The sequence below is a fragment of the Anas platyrhynchos genome, chromosome 11 (assembly GCF_047663525.1).
Source record: "Anas platyrhynchos isolate ZD024472 breed Pekin duck chromosome 11, IASCAAS_PekinDuck_T2T, whole genome shotgun sequence".
NCBI lineage: Eukaryota > Metazoa > Chordata > Aves > Anseriformes > Anatidae > Anas > Anas platyrhynchos.
The window spans coordinates 24,997,150-25,017,227 of record NC_092597.1 but is presented as its reverse complement, the minus strand read 5'-3'; the positions used below and the strand labels follow the sequence as shown (position 1 = coordinate 25,017,227).

The 20,078-nt window shown below is 47.3% G+C and overlaps 1 protein-coding gene across 11 annotated transcripts in view; it reads right to left on the bottom strand.

The window, feature by feature from the left end:
* Nucleotides 1–2,966: 2,966 nt before the first annotated feature.
* Nucleotides 2,967–20,078, bottom strand: part of PPIP5K1 (diphosphoinositol pentakisphosphate kinase 1) — a 51,222-nt gene continuing 34,110 nt past the window's right edge. For 3 of the 11 annotated variants that reach the window (XM_038184806.2, XM_072043572.1, XM_072043570.1), the window contains 5 exons: nucleotides 16,440–16,502; nucleotides 13,650–13,829; nucleotides 6,495–6,632; nucleotides 5,974–6,087; nucleotides 3,908–4,759 (listed from right to left, as the gene is read on the bottom strand). In XM_038184806.2, coding sequence (XP_038040734.2) covers nucleotides 4,065–4,759; nucleotides 5,974–6,087; nucleotides 6,495–6,632; nucleotides 13,650–13,829; nucleotides 16,440–16,502 — 1,190 coding nt within the window. In that variant the 3' untranslated portion in view covers nucleotides 3,908–4,064. Of the gene's footprint in view, nucleotides 4,760–5,973; nucleotides 6,088–6,494; nucleotides 6,633–13,649; nucleotides 13,830–16,439; nucleotides 16,503–20,078 lie in introns of all 11 variants that reach the window. The other 8 variants (XM_072043574.1, XM_072043579.1, XM_072043571.1 and 5 more) reach the window with 5 other exon arrangements.

Genomic DNA, 20,078 nt, shown 5'->3' with positions numbered 1-20,078 from the left:
CTCCAGCGGGGTTTTTCACTGTTCCAGCTTTCGAAGATGTTTCCTGCCTGTGTTTGGTTGGCCAAGGGCCAGGATGCAGCCCAGGTGCTCCATGCACAGCCACTCCAGTGGACACTGCAGGCAGCTGCCTCGCAGCACTAAGCCAGGCTCTCTCTGGTGGCTTCTGCACTTCTTGGGAATCACCACTCTGGCCAGCGTTCCTCAAAGTGGTAGCATCCCCAGTCCTGTGGAAGGCACATCACAGCAGGGCCTGGCCAGGAGTCTGGCACAAGCCAGCCAGGCAGGGCACCAGCATCAGGGACTCAGCTCAGGGACTGTGGACACTCAAGGCACTGACAGGGCACCAGGTGCTGCCCATCCTTAGCTCAACAGCACACCTTTGCACTACTGCAAAATTCTGCAGCCTCCCTCTGGAGGAAAAGACACTCTGTTTCAACTCTTCCGCTACTCAGCAGAACACTACCAGAGCAGCCTTCTGCGCTGCCTGTGCCAGGCAGCAGGCAGGAGGGGCTGATGCCCGGTCAGCTCTGCTCCTGCCTGGTGGTCCCCTGGAGGAAACTCAGGGGCACAGTTGAAGGCAGGGGAAAAAGAGAGCAGGGATTGGTCTGCAGACTCAGAAGGGGGGGCCACTGTGGCTGGGGAGCATATCACAGCTTGTGCAGCATGTCATGGAGAGCTTACAGCAGCCAGCACAGATTTGAGGAGCCAGAGCTGGCTTTGGCAGGATTAAACCAAAAACATCAGCTCCTAAAATTGTATCCAGAAATTATGCGCACGCACACACATCCCAACCTCTGCTTTGTGACTCATAGCACTCACACCACCCATTTGTCTGGAAAGGTCTGGCTGGCCATCAATCACTGCTGCTTCTTAGTCAAGAAAAACACACTAAAGACTGCACTAAGATCAGACAGTTGTGCTCCGGTTTCACCACACACTCTGCAGGTGTTCAAGTGGAAGTGTTTGAGCACCATGAAAAACCACAAGCTTCTTGACAGAGCAGCTATTTAGCAGCTCTTTTAAAATAAAGGGCACTACTTGTTTTTAGCCTACCTATCAAAGGGAGTAGCCATAGACTAGAACCCTGTTCTGGCACCACTGCAGGTAGCCCAGCTTCCTCCTTGGTTGCCTGTGGAAAGGTACCTGCCTTTAAGGACAGAACATTTGCCTCCAAAACATACACGTAAGCATTAGTCGTTACAACTAACCAGACCGCTTCCCTGTTACCCTGCCCTGCATCAGGAAGTCCTGTGATCCAACAAACTGTCTGGAGAACACCACTTAACAGGATTACCAGTATGCAAAGTACCAATGCGGCCAGATAACTGCTGGCTAGAGGATACCAGGAACCAAAAGACACAGTCTGATGTTGAAATTAGACACTAATGAGAATTGGTATACATATTTGCACTTAAGAGATATGAAGTTTTGTATTTTTCATCACAAGTACAAAAACCCTGTCTGGGCCCAATCTCTCATTGAGCTTGAGAGCCACAGCAGAGCCACAGCTGCCAGCTGCTTCCAAAGTGCTGCTCCCTTTTTATTTCCAGGTGAAGAAACAGGCTGAAGATTGGGGAGCATTCTAAATAAAACTGCTTCTTTGTGAGTGGGAACAATCTATCTGGGATTTCAACCACTGCTGCACCCTGCAATCCCCTCTTGCAGGACCCGGCCTTCAGGGATGTGCCACAAAGGCCATCTTTAGTGCTTAGATGACATGGCGTGTCCTGCAGCACCAGCTCTTGGGCAGTGCTACCACAGCAGTCACCCTGCCCAGACGTAGGAGCACAAGGAGACTGCAGGCAGCAGTCACGTTCTCTGGGGGAAAGGGCTCCCAACTACAAAGCACCAAGGCCCAGTTCACTGCCTGCGCTGCTTGTCAGCGTGGCAGGCAGGCAGCCGGCACTGAGCAAAGCCACTGACCATATTCTGGCAACAGGAAGAGAGCAGACAGGCAGACCTTTTAAGAGACTGCTGCAGAGTGAAACCATCCCACAGCAGGCTCCAGGCCCCTGAAGCCCATGCCAAGCAAACACCCACTCAGCCCCTGCTGCGTGACCCGGCAGCCGGCATCTCGCTCAGCCCCCCCTGCCAGCAGCAGGTGATGGCGGGGCCTGCCCAGGCCGCAGCCTCCGCTCCGCAGGTGCTGTCCCCAGAAACCATCGGTTGCTGGCAGGAGCCAGGCCCCAGCAGGGCCTCGTCTGCCAGAGCAAGGTGTTGGCAGTGGCAGGACCACGTGCAAGCCTGGGGAGGGCTGCGGTGGGGCCACACAGCAGGATTGGTGCTTGGGCATCACCCAAGGGGCCCGTGGGGTCTGGAGAGCTGCTCGCTGCCAGCTCTCCCACGGCCAGCTCTTGGGGCCAGGGCACGCTGAAGCCTGGCAGCCTCAGTCAGACAGGCCAGGGTAGCTGGTCGGCAAGTCTTGACTTCAGGGTTGCCAACAGAAGCCAGAGAGCTTCCGTGCAGCATGTGGAAGGCCCTTTTCCCAGACCCCAGCACCCAAACCTGTAGAAAGGGGAGCTGGGTTTCGTCTTGGCACAGTGCTGCACTAAAAGCCACTGTAAGACTGCTGCATTTCAGGTACAAGTAGACATCACCATACTTAAATATCCAAACTTGCAGGGAGGGTTTATCAGGCACAGGAAAGAGGACATGGTATGCAGGACATGCTTGGAACTGAAGGAAACGTTTAGATCGGAGCTCCCATCCTACAGCAAACCATCATGGGCCCTGGGAAGCCATGACCTCTTCCTCAGTATGACCAGTTCTTCAGAGGAAAAAAGGTATCTGGCCTTCTTGAGCAGAGCCCCACGCCTGTGCGCTCACTTCATTTGTAACTAGTCTTGGCCACAGTTCCTCGTTCCTTCAGGGTGGACAAGAACACGCAGTGCTTGCTGCCCTGGGCATCTGCAAGCTCTGGCACACACACACTGCTGCACTAGTCAGCATCAAAGGCAGACACCAGACCCACAGCAGAGATTTACTGTGAACGTACATCATCACAACACAGCGCAGAGATCTTTGGGCACAGCTTCACAAAAACATAAATCCTAGCTATAGACAAACACACAGACTTGTCCATAAATGCAGGAGGCGCAGGAAGCACAGTCCTGGCCTGCACTAAGGATGTAGCAGGGAAACCTGTGTCAATGTTGCCCTCAGGCTTGTGCTCGCAGGTCATTTACATAAATATGTATTAAATACTTTTCATTTTATATATAATAAAGATTTCTCCTTATTGGTTTCTAACAATCCTGATTTGCTCAAATAGCAGTTTCTCTTAATTTCTGTCACCAAGACTTCAGAACTTTACCTTGCCTGACCCTTGGGGACTAGAAAAACCCGTGTGTGCTCCCTGTACACCCCTCTCAGGCTGGATCTCCAGGCTTCTGCCTGCCCCAGCCCAGCAGAAAAATATTCAAGTCCACTCCAGAGAGATTTCTTCTTGCAAGTGGCAGTCTTGAACCTGTTCCTCTCATTAAATTCTTACCCACGCTCATTCAGAATGATTTCTCCTTTTCCTATTCTTCCCAACATGGACTCTCTGGATCTGGTTTTGGTGGCCAATGGTGGGCATCAAGAGAGGAAGGAAGGAACAGAGGAGGGTGGGGGTTGTGAAGAACCCAATTACTTTGGACCCAGAATGCCTTTCTCTGAAGGCTGTGGGCCAACAAATCTCTAGGGAGCATTTGTCCCCGCTGGACTTACCACCCCAAAAGCCTTGACTCTACCAATCCTCTAACTCTGCTGTCCCAGCAAGCAAACAGCCCTGGGGACACCCTGCACCGATGCAGCGCCACATCCCTACTCCATGGAGGTGCTGTGCCAGTACTGAGACTGCATTTGTTTGTTTAACAGGGCAGATGGGGTGTTTGTTATCTCTTGCTGGTTGGCAAAGAGCTGGCTTGTGTAGGAGTGGAGCAGACTCTTCCACACCCCAGAGTCTTGTGGCCTTGGGATATGGCTTGTTCTGTGCTGCAGACAGCCAGCTGCATGAAGTGTTGTGCAGGAAGTTGGGCTGCCTCCAGGCTAGAAGCGCTTGCAGTGTACTGTCCAGCTAGCCGCTAGTTCTGCTGACCCTCCTGACGCATTGGCTGCAGCCCCTTCACGCTTGTCTCAGGAGGCAGTGGCTGCTCCTGGCACGGCTGAGCAGACAGCAGCTGGCCTGACAGAGCGCTGTCCCCCAGTGGCTCCTTGCCCATATGCTCTGGGTCCAACACCTCTCCCAGCAACTCGTCTTCACAGGGCACCAAGATGTTCTTGGACAGCCCTGACTGACTCAGGCCAGTCATTCCCCCTGAATACCCTTCACCGGGCTCCGCTCTCTCTCCAGCTGGCCTTATCTCAGACTCTGCATGACACTTTGGTTTCCCTGTGTTACTTGGGTCTAGCATTTCCCCAGATGATTCTTCTTCATCCAGCACCAGCACACTGTTCTTCTCTGGGTTAGAGTTCTTGTCAGCCAGCTCCTTCTTGCACAGCTCCAGGACCCCACCTGGCTCTGGGCCCTCACTCCAGGTCAGCGCTTCTGGGGCACTTGGCTCAGCCACTGACAACCCAGACACCCCCACCTCCACATCAAGCCCTCCTCTGTCAGGTTCTCTCTCTCCTTGCTCAGGGGACTGGCTATTCAGCTGCTCCTCGCTTTTTGGGGGACTGATGGAAAGTTTCTCGGTGAAGCTGAAACGAGCACAGCTGTCCGAAGAGGTTGGGGAGGACGGGCCTGCACTGGAGACAGTACTGGAGGGGCCACTGCTGTCTGCAAAGAGGAAGAGAAATCTTAAACATGTAGTTGATATTTCCCCAGCCCAAAGCCTGAGCAAACCCAAGCTGTTGCAGTCCCACAAGTTCTACAAGCAATGGGTGAGGGTCACCTACATGCCATGCACCCTGGTAGGTGCTTGCAGCTGCTGTTAGGTGTGCTTCTGGCAGCTCAGCTGATGAAAACACAAGCACAAACACCACACTTACATCTTGTCATACAGTTTATCTATAATGCCAACACATCACATGTGAAATCTGATGTTGGGCTTTGAGCTGAAAAGCAGTTTCTTTCATTCCTTCATTATTATGGGACACTTTAACTTTGGTGCCCTTGCTTCCTGAAGCACAAAATCCCTGAATGTTGAACTAGAGTTGCCACTGGAAGAAGAAATATTGCTTCACCACCAATGTTTGGCTTTGTTTTGTTTCTTTTGTTGTTGTTTGTTTTCATTGTTTGAGTGAAACCAGAGAAGAGATTTAGATTATATCTAGTCCAATGAATGGGGGAGGATTAAACAACTGTACACCGGATCAGTTTCTTGGCCTTGCGCCCTACACAGCTCAGTACACACTACTCCTGTAACAAGGAGCGTATGGCAAGAAGAGTGGAACCGCCCTTTCAGTGGCAACACTGACTTGTGTTATTAATGCGTTTGCTGTGAAACCGTTTGATAAGCCTTTCCCCTTTGAGTTCCAGCCAGATTTGCAAAAGGAATTAACAACAGTCACCACCTCTGCAGAGGCTGTAGCAAGTGAGGCTCAGGAGCTACAGAAAAGCCCGTAAGTGAAGAACTAAATGACAGGCTGTCCAATGTGGAGTTCTGGGTGAGGCATGTATGTGTTTGATAGGGTATGGAAGGTGCTTCCACATGCTGACACTCAGTTGGACACGTGTCACAGAGAAGCAAGGAACTTGAGTTAAAAATGAAGTGCATTCAGGCTATGTCCTATTGCACTCAGTAGAGGATGCCTGGGGAGAGAGCATCTCTCCAACAGCAGATTTCCCTGTGATATACAATGCTATATAGAGAGTTCCTTTTTCCATCTTTCTTTGGTAGCTTTCTTACAGGGCATGAGACTTCCTTCCCCTTTCTGTTTTTGTTCCTTTAAAGCCAAAGCATAAAAACCCTGAATACCAATACATGGCTTTCAGCATTTGGCACCCTCTGCTCCCCTCTTCATCCCCGATCAAGACGCAAGCACACTCACACCAAGGGGGCTTATCCGAACGCTGGCGCAATGGGAAAGAGGATGATGACAGGATTCGCTGAGACATAAAGGGGTCCCCTGGTATCTGGTTGCCAATCATTGAATCAAACAAAGCTTCAAGAAAAACAAACAAACAAACAAACAAACACAAACAAAGAAGAAAACATACAGATCAGTAACATTCAGACAGAGAGAGATAAAGGAAAGGCCACACTGGGTCAAACCAGAGACTACATAGCCCAGTAGCCAGTCACACGCATTCAGGAAAGAGCTTAAGAGTGCACATTCAGAGCCATGCTTGCCCGCAGCCCCTGGGAATCCAACCCTCAGATTTACCCAGCTGGAGTTTGTATCCACATCACTGCATTTATCAGCTGCAGACAGACCTGGCTGATCACTTATTGCCAGTCCTGTCTGCAGACTGATCTGCCCCAAAAATGTGAAAGACCAGAAGGCCTTAACTGACTGCTTGCCTCAGCTCTGCTCTGCCCTACCCAGGAACAAGCCCACCTCACCAGTACCTGCGGTAGACTGGACGTGTGACTCACTGCAACTCCTGCACACAGCCGTCAGGAACTCATTGACCTGTCGCAAAGAGAGGGAGTTGTGCAGGGTCTCCAGGGGATAAATGGTAGGAACCATGGAACAGCCTTCAAAACCTGGAAAGAAACCCAATCAGAAAATGAATTGAGCAAACAACAACCCAAATCCATGCAGGACTGCTCGTGGCTTAAGGAGCTTGGCAGTCTAGGAATCAAACGACAGCCACTCTCAGGCCTAAAGTCACCTTTCCTTTTCTAGGTCAAGAAAATCACCATTAGGCAATCACATGCAGTAACAGACCTGAAAGCAAGCATCCAGGCACACGCAAAAGGAGGAGAAGGAGAAGGAACCATATCTAGCAGCAACAACCTTTGCTGCGATACTCGTGACTTTTTCACTAAAACATCTGTTTATGACAGAGAACTCAGCATAGTTCCCCACAGTTTGCAGAAGCTAAAGACAATTTGAGTGAAGTCAACAGAATTTCCATGAAGACTCCTGCCATTAGTGATACTCCAGCCCGGGACACGGTCCACCCTCTCACTATCAGTGAGCTAGAGCACACTGCTACCAATGCAGTGGTAAGTGGCAGGGTAAGTGTCCTTACCCTTTTAGTGGGAAAAGAACCTCCCTCTCCCACAGCAGGCCCTCCAGTGTACACCTGACAGAACTCTCCCCCAAGGAAGGGCTGGGCAACAGTTTGAATTATTTGTCCCCATAAAGACTGCATTTCCAGCAAACCCAGAATTACCAGAAATAAGTATCTCAACATTTAACAGACACTTGCTTACAGCTAAGCTACATCACAGCCACTGACAAGAAATTCTTTGCTATTCAAGCCAGCAGAATATTACGGCAAAGCGTATCCCTCTTCATCCAAGCTTCTTTGCAACGCTTTGGGGCACCAAGCCAATGTGAATCTGTCAGAGGAGCAAGGAAGAAACACATGAGGCTCTGGACACATGGGAATGCCTCCTTTTGCTTTGCCTCTTGTGTTTAAAGACCTCTATACTTAGGCTTAGGCTTCCTATTCTGTGATTCCCCAAGCTCCCTCTGAGAAGCCCAGAAAAAAAAAAAATGCTGAAGGAATCATCTGTATATCTGTTCTTACAGGTAAGGAAGATTGCTTAGAAAAGCAAAAAGAGCAACAGCTTTTGATGCACTACTGTGTCAGGACTGCTGCCCAGCACCCTGACAGGCTAAAATTGGTCCATGCAGCTTGACAGCACCTGCTAAGAAGATCAAGAGTACCTGGAGTATCTGCTAAAAGTAGACATTGTTCCAATCACTTCCAGGTTTCATTGGACGCTCTCTGCTCAAACACACTCACCTAACCCAGTTCTGCAAGAGGCAAGGAGTGCAAGCCAGCAGATGGTATTTAGAGTGAATCTACATACAATACGAGGAGGCTACAGACCAGATCATCACCAGTTTGCAGTGCTGCAGAGACATTCACTACCATCTTAACAGCTACTGCAGATAAAGAACCCTACAGCCAACCTGGAGAGGTTACCTGTGCCACAAAGAGCCTACAAACATTAATTCGAGACATAAGGATAACAAATCTTTGGCTGGAACAAAGGAACGTAAGACAGAAAAAACACCATTGTCTTCTGTCCCTTGCTGAGACATCCTTTGAGCAGAAAGGCTGAATAAGGAACATTGTTTACTCAATTATATTCTGAAAAGCATCCTGGAGACAGATCTAAAAGGGTAAGGTGAACACTTAAAAGACCAGAAGAGTGGAGATGGTGTTGGAGCAGCACAGGAGAGGCTAATGTCAGTTCACAACAGAACCTGATTTAAGAGAAGCCAAAGCCAGCTCAACTATCCAGGTCTCCAAAGAAAAAGGGAAGAAGATTAAATATAACATAGGGCAAAGCAATGTTGTTACAAGATACGCTGGAGGCATCGACAGGGATGTGAGTGCATGGGCATGCCTCTAACATAGAGAAGAAATCAAATATCCAATGTCAAAGGAAACATGCGACACCGACACCACCACTGATGTGAATCAATACACCTAGATCCCAGAAGTGCCAAATGCCTGCTAGCACAGATCTGTTCAGCAATATGTGATCTCACTGCTCTCAAGAAAGTGGAGGAAAAGTGGATCTTTCTGTTCTTAAGGGGAAGCACTACATTTACAATTTTCAAGCAAGCCCTCTCATTTATATATGGCAGCCCACTGCCCTGCACACTTCTCTTTACCTGCCGCTTTGCTGTGGTGAGGCCAACAACAGCGGTTTCAAGCAGAAGTTATTGTTATAGACTATAGTTCTTGTATCACAACAGTAGTAAGAGTCCAAACCAAAGGCTCTGAGCACTGTTGCATAACACATGCTTAGCAAAGAACTGGCACCTTGGGGAAGAGGCAACAAATAAACAAAACACAAGTGGAAAACACATGAACCTTTCCAATTTGACAGCTACTCAGTGCTGACAGCTCAGCTCCTGATGATACTTCCTGAACTCTTTTTCTTGGGGCCTGCTGGGCAGGAGTTTGTGATGGGGATGATAGCACAAGAAAGTGAACAGAATTTCATTCATTTTATATCAAACAGCAGCCCACAGCCATTTTTCATTTAATTCAGGTTTGTCTACACTAGCTGCACTAGGGATGCAGACAGTAATCTGCTTCCTCCAGTTAGACCTACCTGCAGAAAGAGGCACATGTCTGGGCTCTGCAGACCAGAGTAGCTAGAAACGACTCCCAAGCTCAGCTGTAATCTCCTCTGGGCAAGGAGCACAGCATGGCTATGGCTCTCAATTTTCTGTTCAGTAAAATAAAATAAATTGGCTTTAAGAGTTGAGTAAACAAGATTTGGTAATGGGAAAAACCTTAAGATACTCAAGACAGAGGAGTCTGCATTATTTTGGATGTCCAAGGAGACTACATGTGATGTGGAGGAATCTGAATGATAACACAGGAGCAGCCTGACACAGCAGCAGAGAGCACAGGACTGCCCCAAGAGCTGTTCTACAGGTCAGAGCACTGGGAGGTACAACCCAGTGCTCTTACAACAGGATTACGAGTCCTGTTTCAATTCTCCCAGCTATGCTGATGCCAAAGCTGAAAGCCCCATCACATTACAGCTGAGTTAACAACATTCCCATTTGAGCTCTCCCCCTGGCAGTTTCTTGGCAAATGTGCACATCACCACACTGTCAGAGCATCTACTCTCTATAACTACAGTTTATGAAGAAGTCTTCCAATTGCTGAAGGAGAGTGTGACTCTCACCTTAGAGTAGGGCTTTCAGAGCTGCCCAGTACCAACACACAATGCTTTAAAAGACTTTAATAAAACGCAACTTGGGTATAAGGACCCTTCTGCAGAGATTACCAAGCACACTACACTACATAAAGCCAATGGAGACCTGAACCTGCCTCAAGTCCTCCATTTAAACCAGAGAATCCCAGTTTTCTAGGAGATTCCAGCAGGCAGTAGGAACACAGATGCAACTCTTGTGAACAGTTAGCAGATGACCCCAAAGAAAGGGTCAAGAAGCACCACCTTTTGTATGAACATAATGATGAATTCTGAAGCAGCCAGCACCTACTTTATGATTACATGGCCTGAACTCCAGGCAAATACATCACAGATCACCAGGTGAACCCTCCATGCTGCATTACTCTACTGCCCTTTCACTGCAGATCTAACAGGTATTTTTTATCTATCGAGCTGTATCTCCTCCAGTCACCCTGAGGTCTATATAATGGAAGAAGGGAGGAATAAGAGAGGAAACAAGACTTTGAATTCACAAGCATCTTCTTGATTACTACTGATGTCCTAGTCTACAAGAAAAAATAAAAGGGCAAAACCTTGAGTAAATCAACACCATTTTATTAAGTGGAAGCACCTGATTTGACTCAAGGTAACACAAAGTTTCCTAAAATCTGTGTGTGCTCCAAAAAGACCAGCAGAAAGTTTACTGTTCAATATGAGTTCGGAAAGTTGAGTTTATATGGAATGCATTTCCTCACAGAATGAAATCGGCACCGGTGTGATTACCCCTTAGAACTGGTTATTCTTCAGCTCACCTGGGAGCCAGCAGAATTTGTGGCTATGTCACAGAAGCAGTTTTCAAGTAGTCCAAATGGCATGTTCCTCAGCTTTACTAAGATTGAGCTCAGGTCCCAAATATGGCAAGCATCTGCACTAACCGAGTAGGCTACTTAAAAGAGAGAAGGCACTGGCTGCTCCAACAGGCTGGCAAGTAGAAAGCATCCAGACTGCTGTCAGCCAACACAGACAGAGGCCAGAGAAGGCTCAGGTAAGAATTCTTTTGGTCCAAAGCAATCCTTTTTGTGGATTATATTTTTGTCTGAGTTCTGAACATTAGTATACATTGATAAGCAGAAGTTACCAAGATACTACACATGTCTTCAGTTGTGAAATCTACGTTGCAGGGGAAGGAGTACCTATTCCTTTGCAGCAGAGATCCGGAAAGCAGGAGGCAGACCAATGGCACCGATACATCCCCAAATGGTCTCTGTGCCAAAGGTCTGTAAGTCAGCTCTTCCAGAGTAAAGAAGCACTCGCCTCAGTCTTAGCAAAGATCCTGAAGGGGATGGGAGAAAGAACACTCAGCAAGTTCCACCTCCAAATGCCCGGTCAGTCAAGCTTTACTGTGTTGGGGAGCTTCACCATGGCACGTATATCTGTACGTGTTTATATATGCGTACATAATACGTACATGAAATACATTTTTCATGTCCATACCTACATGAAGGACTTTTGCTAAGCAGCCTTTCTAAATTTAAGCCTGTGCAGTCAGCCTGAAGGTCTATTCTAGTTCAGTATCTCTCTGCCCACAGTGCCAGAAGTGGATATTCACGATGGCAGTATGAGACATGACAGCATGTAGCGGCTCCTTCCCCAAACACTCCCCCAACCTCCAGAGACCTGCGGCTCAGAAATGTTCTCAACCTAATGTGTCTCTTCCAAGACATTCTCCAGTCTCCCCTTAAACTCAGTTATGCTTTTAACACCCCTATGAAGTGCTGTGAGGAGTTCCACTCTGTGAGAAAAAATCACTTCTGTCTGACGTGCCTCCTACTTAGTCTATTAGAAACCTCGTAGCTCTTGTACTGGAGCAGAGACTGAACTGCAGATCCCTACCACCTCTCCAGACCATCCAGACTACTACCAAAATCACTCTTCCCAGACTTTCTACCTTTTCCGTATCTTTCCCAGTGGTGATGGTTAGCTCAGAGCCCATCATTTTATGTATGAATTTGGGTCAGTTTCTCCCTGTTATTCTCAATTTATTTACAGTGAATATCACCTGCTGTTTTACTGCCCAGTCACTCATTATCACACAGTCCTTCTGTGCTTCTTCACAGCTGATCTTTGCCCTTACTACTGCTGTATTTCATTACCAACACAAGCTAACTTTACGCTCTTCCATTTTTTTTTTTTAACTAGACGAGCACATGTTCCCAGACCAATCACTTCAAGGCTTCACCACTGATCCCTCCAACCGCAGATGCTCGCTACAAACTTCAACTCCCTGTTTCTTTCTTTTAATTCTTTTGTGTGGACAGAAGTACAGTTGAGAGATGAGAAAAAGTTGATAGGATTTCCTAGTTTTTACAAAGGGGGGAAGTAGGACTGTCAGCTACAGAGAGAGGAGAAACTTTTCAAGGAAGAACCCCAGCAGGAATTCCAAACATGTTAATTAACTGTGGGCTGGATGACACTCAGACAGGGAAAACAGCAGAAAAAAAGAACTTAACAAGCGCAGAGATCTAATTTCCTCACAGGAAAGCTCTTATGTCGATGTGCATAGCTCACAGCTCGGCTGCATTAGGATAGGTGGCACAACCCAGCATCAGCCTGCAATATTTGGAGTATCACTGCCCAAAGTGCTGAGTTCATTTCCTCTCTCTCCAGGAGCTCACAGGAGATGGTCGAGATCTGCAGCAGGGGAAACTCAGCTTTGGCTTTGGAACAGTCTGCTTTGTTCCAGCATTTCATCCCTTCAAGCAGTTCTGATCCTCTTTAGTACTTGTTGCTAGGAGACCAGGGATTGTCCTAATTATAGATGAAAAGCAACTGCCATATCCAAATCGACTACTTTACAGAAAGGGCCATATCAAGAAAAAAATAGACCAAATATGAAAAACTCTCAGTTCCAGGCTCTGAAAATTGCTTGATCCTGGTGCTTCACTACATGAAAAGCTATACTAGGTCTACCCTACTCCTTCCACCTATGAGTCTGAATGAAAAAGGAAGTCCATGCATCACACCACACAGCTCAGCAAGCCACATGCACCAAGCAGGTTTTATGGTGCAGGGTGAACATTAACAGCCAGCCCTAGCTAGCTGCCCCTCTCAGAGAGGAATCTTTTTACTTTCCTCCGGAGCAGGGAGACGTCAACACATCAGACTTCCCACCCATGCTAGATGCTGACAAATACCCAAGAAATAGTAGCAGACTTTGATTTATAACATCTGGATTCAGTAGTGAAATCACCTACATCTTCCCACCAGACACATGACACGCTGCAAACATCCTAACAGGCAGAACAGATGCCATGCAATGCAGACAAACAGAGGCTCAGTGTCTACTCTAGCTTAACTTGGTCTCTCTATAAATAACACAATCCCACAAGCAGTCACTTTCCCTGAATTTCCACACCAAGTTCACCCTGCATGTGAGCAGCTGCAATGCATCCTAAGTCCTTCTTCCCACACTCTTATTATCCATTTTGGTTCCTCCATTAATAATGGGACACCAAGGAGCACCCTGCTGAGACCTGCACAGGCATATCATGTCAGCAGGGCATCACACTGGTAGAAGCACAGCATTTCACTTGAGGGAAGCTTATGGGCTTACCCTGGCTAAAGGAAGGAGGCAATGAACAATTGCCTAGGATGGAAAGAGCAGAGTTAGAGCTACACAAAGAGCACTGGCTCCACGTGAAAAGGCAACTTCCTAAAGCTCCAAAACCGCTGGGTGCAACAGCCCACACGCCTTGCTGCAGCAGCCACCCAGAGATTTAAGGGATGCAGTGAGGGAAAGGCTTTCCTTTTTTAGAAGCAAAGCATACTTTGCATTTCCAAGCAGACAGTGGTCCCTACTCAGCTACAAGAGCACGGGACCAAGGCAGCTGCAGCGTGCAGTACCGTAAAGACACTCCAAGTCATCCTGCCCTGAGATCAGCCAGCTCCTGAAGAGGCGCAGGTGGTAGGAGCACTGCTGGAGGTGATGGGCTAGAGTGGCATCCAGTGAGATGTTCCGGCTCGTGGCATAGTCAGAGGAAAAACGGCGCAGCAACTGGGCAACGTGGTGGTGCTCAAACGCATCTGGAGGAAAGGGGGCCATAAAGAGTGAGAGGAGTGGGGAGGCGCAGCTGCGAAATAGAAAAAACGTAGAGATGTGGGGAATGGAGCGGAGCTGCCAGCACTGGGGCTGCTGCACGGGAGATGACCCTCATCGCACACCGCAGCCCGGTCCCTCCCACAGTAAGCAGACCAGGAATACTCTCAGTGCTACGTACCCCAAATCTTAATGCAGCAGGGCAGACTCCCAGCTGGCCCAGCCTCTGCCAAACACGACTGCAGCGCATGGGCAGTCCCACCACAAGCAGAACAGCAAGGATTCACCTTTTTAAGTGGAAGTCTGACAAATGAATAAATTCCACAACATATTCCAAGTCCAATACAGTTCAGGTTCAGCAGTATAAGAAAGACAGGCCCAGACTCACCCTCCCAGAGGAGACAAGAACTCCAGACTGCCAACAAAGCACAAAGTTCTGCATCCAAGTGCAGCCAGTCACTTCAGCACATGGAAGAGAACAAATGACCTGGCACCAAATGACTGGAGGCTGTGCAAGATACACTGTGGGGACAGCAGGGCTTGACTGAGAACATATTGTTAGTGTGTGTAGAAAAACAGAAGCACTGACCTTCCATCTATAGACTCTCAAAACAGCCCTGTGCAATCTTTTGTGATGTCCTTGCCATTGCATGGCAGTCCAGATACTAGCCAGTATCTGCTAGTACTAGATACAGTACTAGCCAGTATCTAGCTAGTACTAGATACAGCTTCTCCATGCGTTCAGCCTCAGGACTCATACTGAGCTCCCAAGACTCGTGAGATCAGGTCATGCAACATCTGGCTTGACACTGTGCTTGGCCATGGCTCTAGTTCACCCATCCCGTCTCACCAAGTTGAGGCAGCTCTTAAGAAAAAAAAAAAAAGCAAAAACAGATTTAGGGCTACAAGTAACTTCTGCGTCCTCAGGCAAGTGGTTCATGCAGCTAAATGTCCTTGCTGTTAAAAAGATGCTTAACTTCAAGTTCAGACCTGCTGGACCTCTGTCTTTGTTTTCTTGATTAAGAATCACTTTACTATTAGAAATATTCATTGGGTTCTTGAGAAAATTTGATGCTCAGTTTCGTTTTATTGTATTTTTTGTAGGGGGCAGGTGCTTTACAATGTGGCTTGGGAAAGACCAGTACTTGGTATAAGTTTTGTTGGCAAGATAGAATGACACATCCTGCTGACATACACCTTGTTTTCTCAGATGGTTTCCACACATACAAATTGAGCAGTTGGCAACTCAAGGAAAAACAAAACCAAGCAAAGAGAAAATAGGTTCCCTTTAGATATGTGAAACAAAGCCACAGTTAGTTGTCCCCTCCTCTTTCATCTTTCCCAGAACTTTGGTCTTTGTAACAGTCTTCTAGATTTCCTTCATCTTCCAGATCACAGAGAGCAGAATTTCTTCGCATTTACTAAGCAACAAGATTCCAGAAGCAGCCGTGACCACTTAAGACAGAAATACTTAACCTGGTATCTTTCAGTGATGTGCTTTGGATCTAACTTGTCTCAACAGCAGGAGCCATGAGGTATGGGTAGGAGTGGTGCTATGAAACAAACCTTTTCAAAAGTTTCAGGGTAAGCTATAATAAATAGTAGCTCAAGGCATCTGCTACAACCCATGTAGTGGTCTTTAATCTTGGAAGACTCACAGTTCAGGTGTTAGGTTACTAGCAATATGAAGCAGAGATGGTGAGTAAATATAAGCACAGTCAGATACCTTTCCCTACCAAGCCTCTTCATAGTTACTAGCACAACAGGAGTGAATATGGTCACATCACCCTGCGTGGCACACTGCTGATCCCCTCCTAGTTTGGGATGACACCAGGCCCAAGCCAGCACTGTACACCATCAGCAGATGAAATACCTGGAGAGACATCATTTCCAGGATAACGTCATCAGGAAAGGTGAGACTACTCCCACCAGCACCACCACGCTTGGAGTAACCAAGGGACCACCATAACAAACAAGTTTGCAAATAGGAGTACCAGTGACCTCATGGCCTCCTACGACCACTGTGCTAAGGAATACAATGTGCAGAAGGAATGCTGCTAGCACCTCCTGCTCTCCCACGCAGACTGCACTTTTCAAGGTGACACACATGCAGCTCCAGGATATCCTTGTTTTGATCCTTAAGATCTGCTCTGCAGAAACTGAAGACCTAAGCTGCAGTGCTCTTAGGATATGGAGTAGATATCCCCACACACCCTCAAATCCAAGAGCATTCTCTCCACCCCCTGCAAGGCAGCACATGAGAAGGCCTTAACATCAGCAGTGGAATTAAAGGCTGCTTTAGGAGTCCATTCACAAAGCCACTGCTGTTGCTTTTTCACACAAATGTCTGGGAGGGAAAGCAGCCTGACAGATCTCCCACAAACAGCACGGGAACCATTGTGCAGTAACAGCAGATGAGTGAACAAGTTAGTCACAATGAGACAATGGGGAAAGGTGAAGCATGTTTGGACACCAGATACACAGACACGCAAAAAAACACAAGGCGGCTGAAAGGAGAGCATGTGCAGAGAGGAGAACTGAATGTGAGCATGGGGTTAGAAGTGTGAGGGAACGTCAAATCAAGGAAGCAAACGTACCATTAGTCGGATGCTTTGCAAACGACACAGAAAATCGTTTTACGGCTGGCATAGACAAGAGCTCTGAGGAAATAAAAACAGATCATCTCAGTTAACAGCCTACCTCTAAGGATCCCCCAGCCTTCATATGCTTGCAACTACCCTTTCAAGTTCACCTCCTGGCTTGACCCCCATAACACATGCTCCCACTGTCACTGTTGTAGCACCCCAGGCACTTTCTGCTCACAGGTCTGACTGAAGCTCTGAGGTTCCTTGGACACTGTCAGCTCCCCACTTTCCTTGCACCGTCCTACCAGTGGCTCCCCTGACCCTATAAACTCCTTGGTCACACTCCTTCCTACCACACTTCCAGCCATCTTGATGGAAAGCCAGGCTCAGTCCGGTGAAAGATGCAAGTAGGCCATGCTTGCAAGTACAAAAGCACATTACCAAGCAATCAGCAGCACTAGAGAATACCCTGAAAACCTGGAACCATAGTCCTCAGGATTCACCTCTGCCCAAGGAAAACACGCTGTTCTACAGAGGAACTGAAAAGCTGTGGCACTGGAAAGAGCAGCTCAAAACATCCTCTTAATGCAAGTTAAACACAGATATCTGCGAATTTAAAAGCTTAATCAACACCCATGAAGGCATGCCTCTGCAGTTCTGTTGCTCAAAGCATTTCAATATGGAAGACGTTTTGGGATGCACTTGTCACACTGGTCCTCAGGCTTCTCTTAGAGCCATGGAGCAAATCAGACCAAGGTCTCTTACAGAAATCAAACATCAGAAAGACAGTTAGTGCAAGGATAGGCTCTATGCATCTAATGAGGCACAAACAGTTGAGTTTTAAAACACATGGATTACTCTCCATATGCTCAAAAAAAAAAAAAAAAAAAAAAAAGCAACCCAAAAGGATTAAAACTTCACCTTATTCCCACTCTGGGAATTCCTTGGCTATCACAGAATCACTTAGGTTGGAAAAGACTTCTACAATCACCCAGTCAAACCTTTAACCTTGAACTACCAAGATCACCATTAAACCATGTCACCAAGCACTACATCTACATGTTTTTTTGAAGACCACCAGGGATGGTGACTCAACTATTTCCTTGGGTAGTCTGTTCCAATACTTCACAACCCTTTCAGTGAAAAAAATTTTCTTAATATCCAACCTAAACCTCCCCTGGCACAACTAAAGGCCATTTCCTCTTGTCTTATCACTGGGTGCTTGGGAGAAGAGACCATTCCCCACCTTGCTATAGCCTCTTTCAAGGTAACTGTAGAGCATGATAAGGTCTCCCCTGAGCCTCCTCTTCTCTAGGCTGAACAACCCCAGCTCCCTCAGCTGCTACTCATCAGACTTGTTCTCTAGACCCTTCACCAGCTTCGCTGCCCTTCTCTGGGTGCACCCTAGCACCTTGATGTCCTTCTTGTAGTGAGGGGCCCAAAACTGAACACAGTATTCAACGTGTGGCCTCACCAGAGCTGAGTAGAGAGGAACAATCACTTCCCTAACCCTGCTGGCCACACTTGCTGATACAAGCCAGGATGCTGTTGGCCTTCTTGGCCACCTGAGCACACAGCTTTGCCAGGCAGCTTTCCCGTCACTCTTCCCCCAGTCTATCATGAGAAAGAACGGTCTAGACCACCTGTACGTATGACTTGGTGTGAGAGCCCAGCCAATCATATCTTTTGCTACTATTTAGGAACTGAGGATGTAATTTCTATTTCATGTTTCATGCATCCATTCCACCTAGTCTGTATGCCTATCACTGTACACCAAGGTTAGGGGTCTTACATACCAATTTATGCTGCCACACCCCACGTTGTACTTCTCTATTTACACCAACCGACTTGCCCATATAATATATTTAAACCGACTCTAAAGGCTGCTGCAATTTCCTTTTGCAATGTCATAGCCCTAGAATTTTTTTTTCCTCTTTAAACTCAACAGATAGATGGCAAAGCTTCCCTACATGTGCATCCTCTGAGAAGTGTCTGAGTCCTAGTGCTTCAGTCAGTCAGCTGGTAACCATCTCAATCTTGCCAGGGACACCAGTCCTTTATCAGGACATCAATTTAAATGGTGCTGCAACAGGCTACTGGACCACTGGCTTCAGACAAACCAACTTCAAAGCATCACCATCAGTGGACCTTCCCTCAACCTGAGCTTGGGACATAACTCTCCACTGAGGTCTTGCTTAACCCTCTTCCCAGTCCCAAGCAAAAAGACATAAGGGCCACTTGAGCAAGTCTATGATGAAGTGCTATAAGCCATGCATCGTATCCTGAAGCATCAGCCATGAAAAATTGTCAGAGTTCATGCAAAGACATGCTTCAGAATCTGAAGGCTTTTTAAAGACTATTAGCCTGACTGCAAAAAAAGCCTTGATACAAGTGTACTCCCAAGAGACTGCTGTAGCTGCTATGTCACTTACTGCAGTCAGTTCTAGTCATGTTTGTTTTAAATGCCAATGTTCATCATTTCATTGGTACTTGTTTGAGCAGAACAAACAGACTAAGGGCTTATTTCACATTCCAAACTACCTTCCCCAGAAGATAAATGTCCTTCTGACTCCTATTTGTTTTTCCAACCCTCCCAATTTCTTCTTATTTTTGCAGCAGGGCACTGGTGGCACAGGGTGCCATAGCACACTACGAAATGTGAAAAATGAAATGTACCAACAAGATGAGTAATTCTGCATTATGTTAGTCACATATTAGTTAAGTAAGTCTGACTTTTAAATACTTGAATGCACAGCTGCATCTAAGCACACAGAAACCTTGTTGCAGAATTTAGGCTAAAGCAGTAGGTGTCTGCTGTGGACCTTGACTGCCAGAAGCCAGCTGCAGGCACAGTCCCACCACACAGCCTATGGAGGAAGGCAGCGCTGCACCAGGACTGAGCAGAATCTGTCCTGTTCCCAGTTGAGCACAGAGCAAGCAGTCTAACAGTTTTCCCTGAGCATTAGTACTGCCTTCAGCCCACAATGCTTGCACAGTTGTGGAAGAAAATCAGCCAGAGCCCTAGTTGGCCTTTTCAAGTGGCTTTCTTGGTATCCATATCCATCTTGTGCCAAACACATGAGCTTACTCTGGGATCCACAGGTCGCCAGCACTCAGGCTTGTGCAGCAGGGTTTAAAAAATCCTTCCAGTTCATCCTCCTTGCCTCTATCACACAGCCTGTTGTTTGCTAGGGAGCTCTCTAAGGAGGTGAAAAGCAACACCATTTTCTCTTACACTCTGCAAAACAGCACAGAAAGCTGGTGTACCTAATGGTCTCAATACAACAGTATTCAGGGGGTTCCAACAGGTCTGTGCATTGGAGAACATCTTAACACCCTGATTGGCTAGAACATTTTCCTTGCCTTAAAACAAAAATCCAAACGAATCAATCTCCTGTTTTCCCCAATGCCACAAATTATAACCTTAGTTATCTCCCCAGCTTGTCACATACTGGTGTTGTGTTCATTGTGATCCCAGTAAGAAAGGCACTCAGACACAGTAACAAATAATAATCCATCCAAATGCTGGGAAACCCGAGTTGTGAAGTACTGGATGGATTTCCAACCAATGCACAGCACACTGTGCAGACCCCATCCATGGAGAGGCTTGTCCAATGCTGCAAAACTCAGTGTTTGCAGTACCTGAAGGGA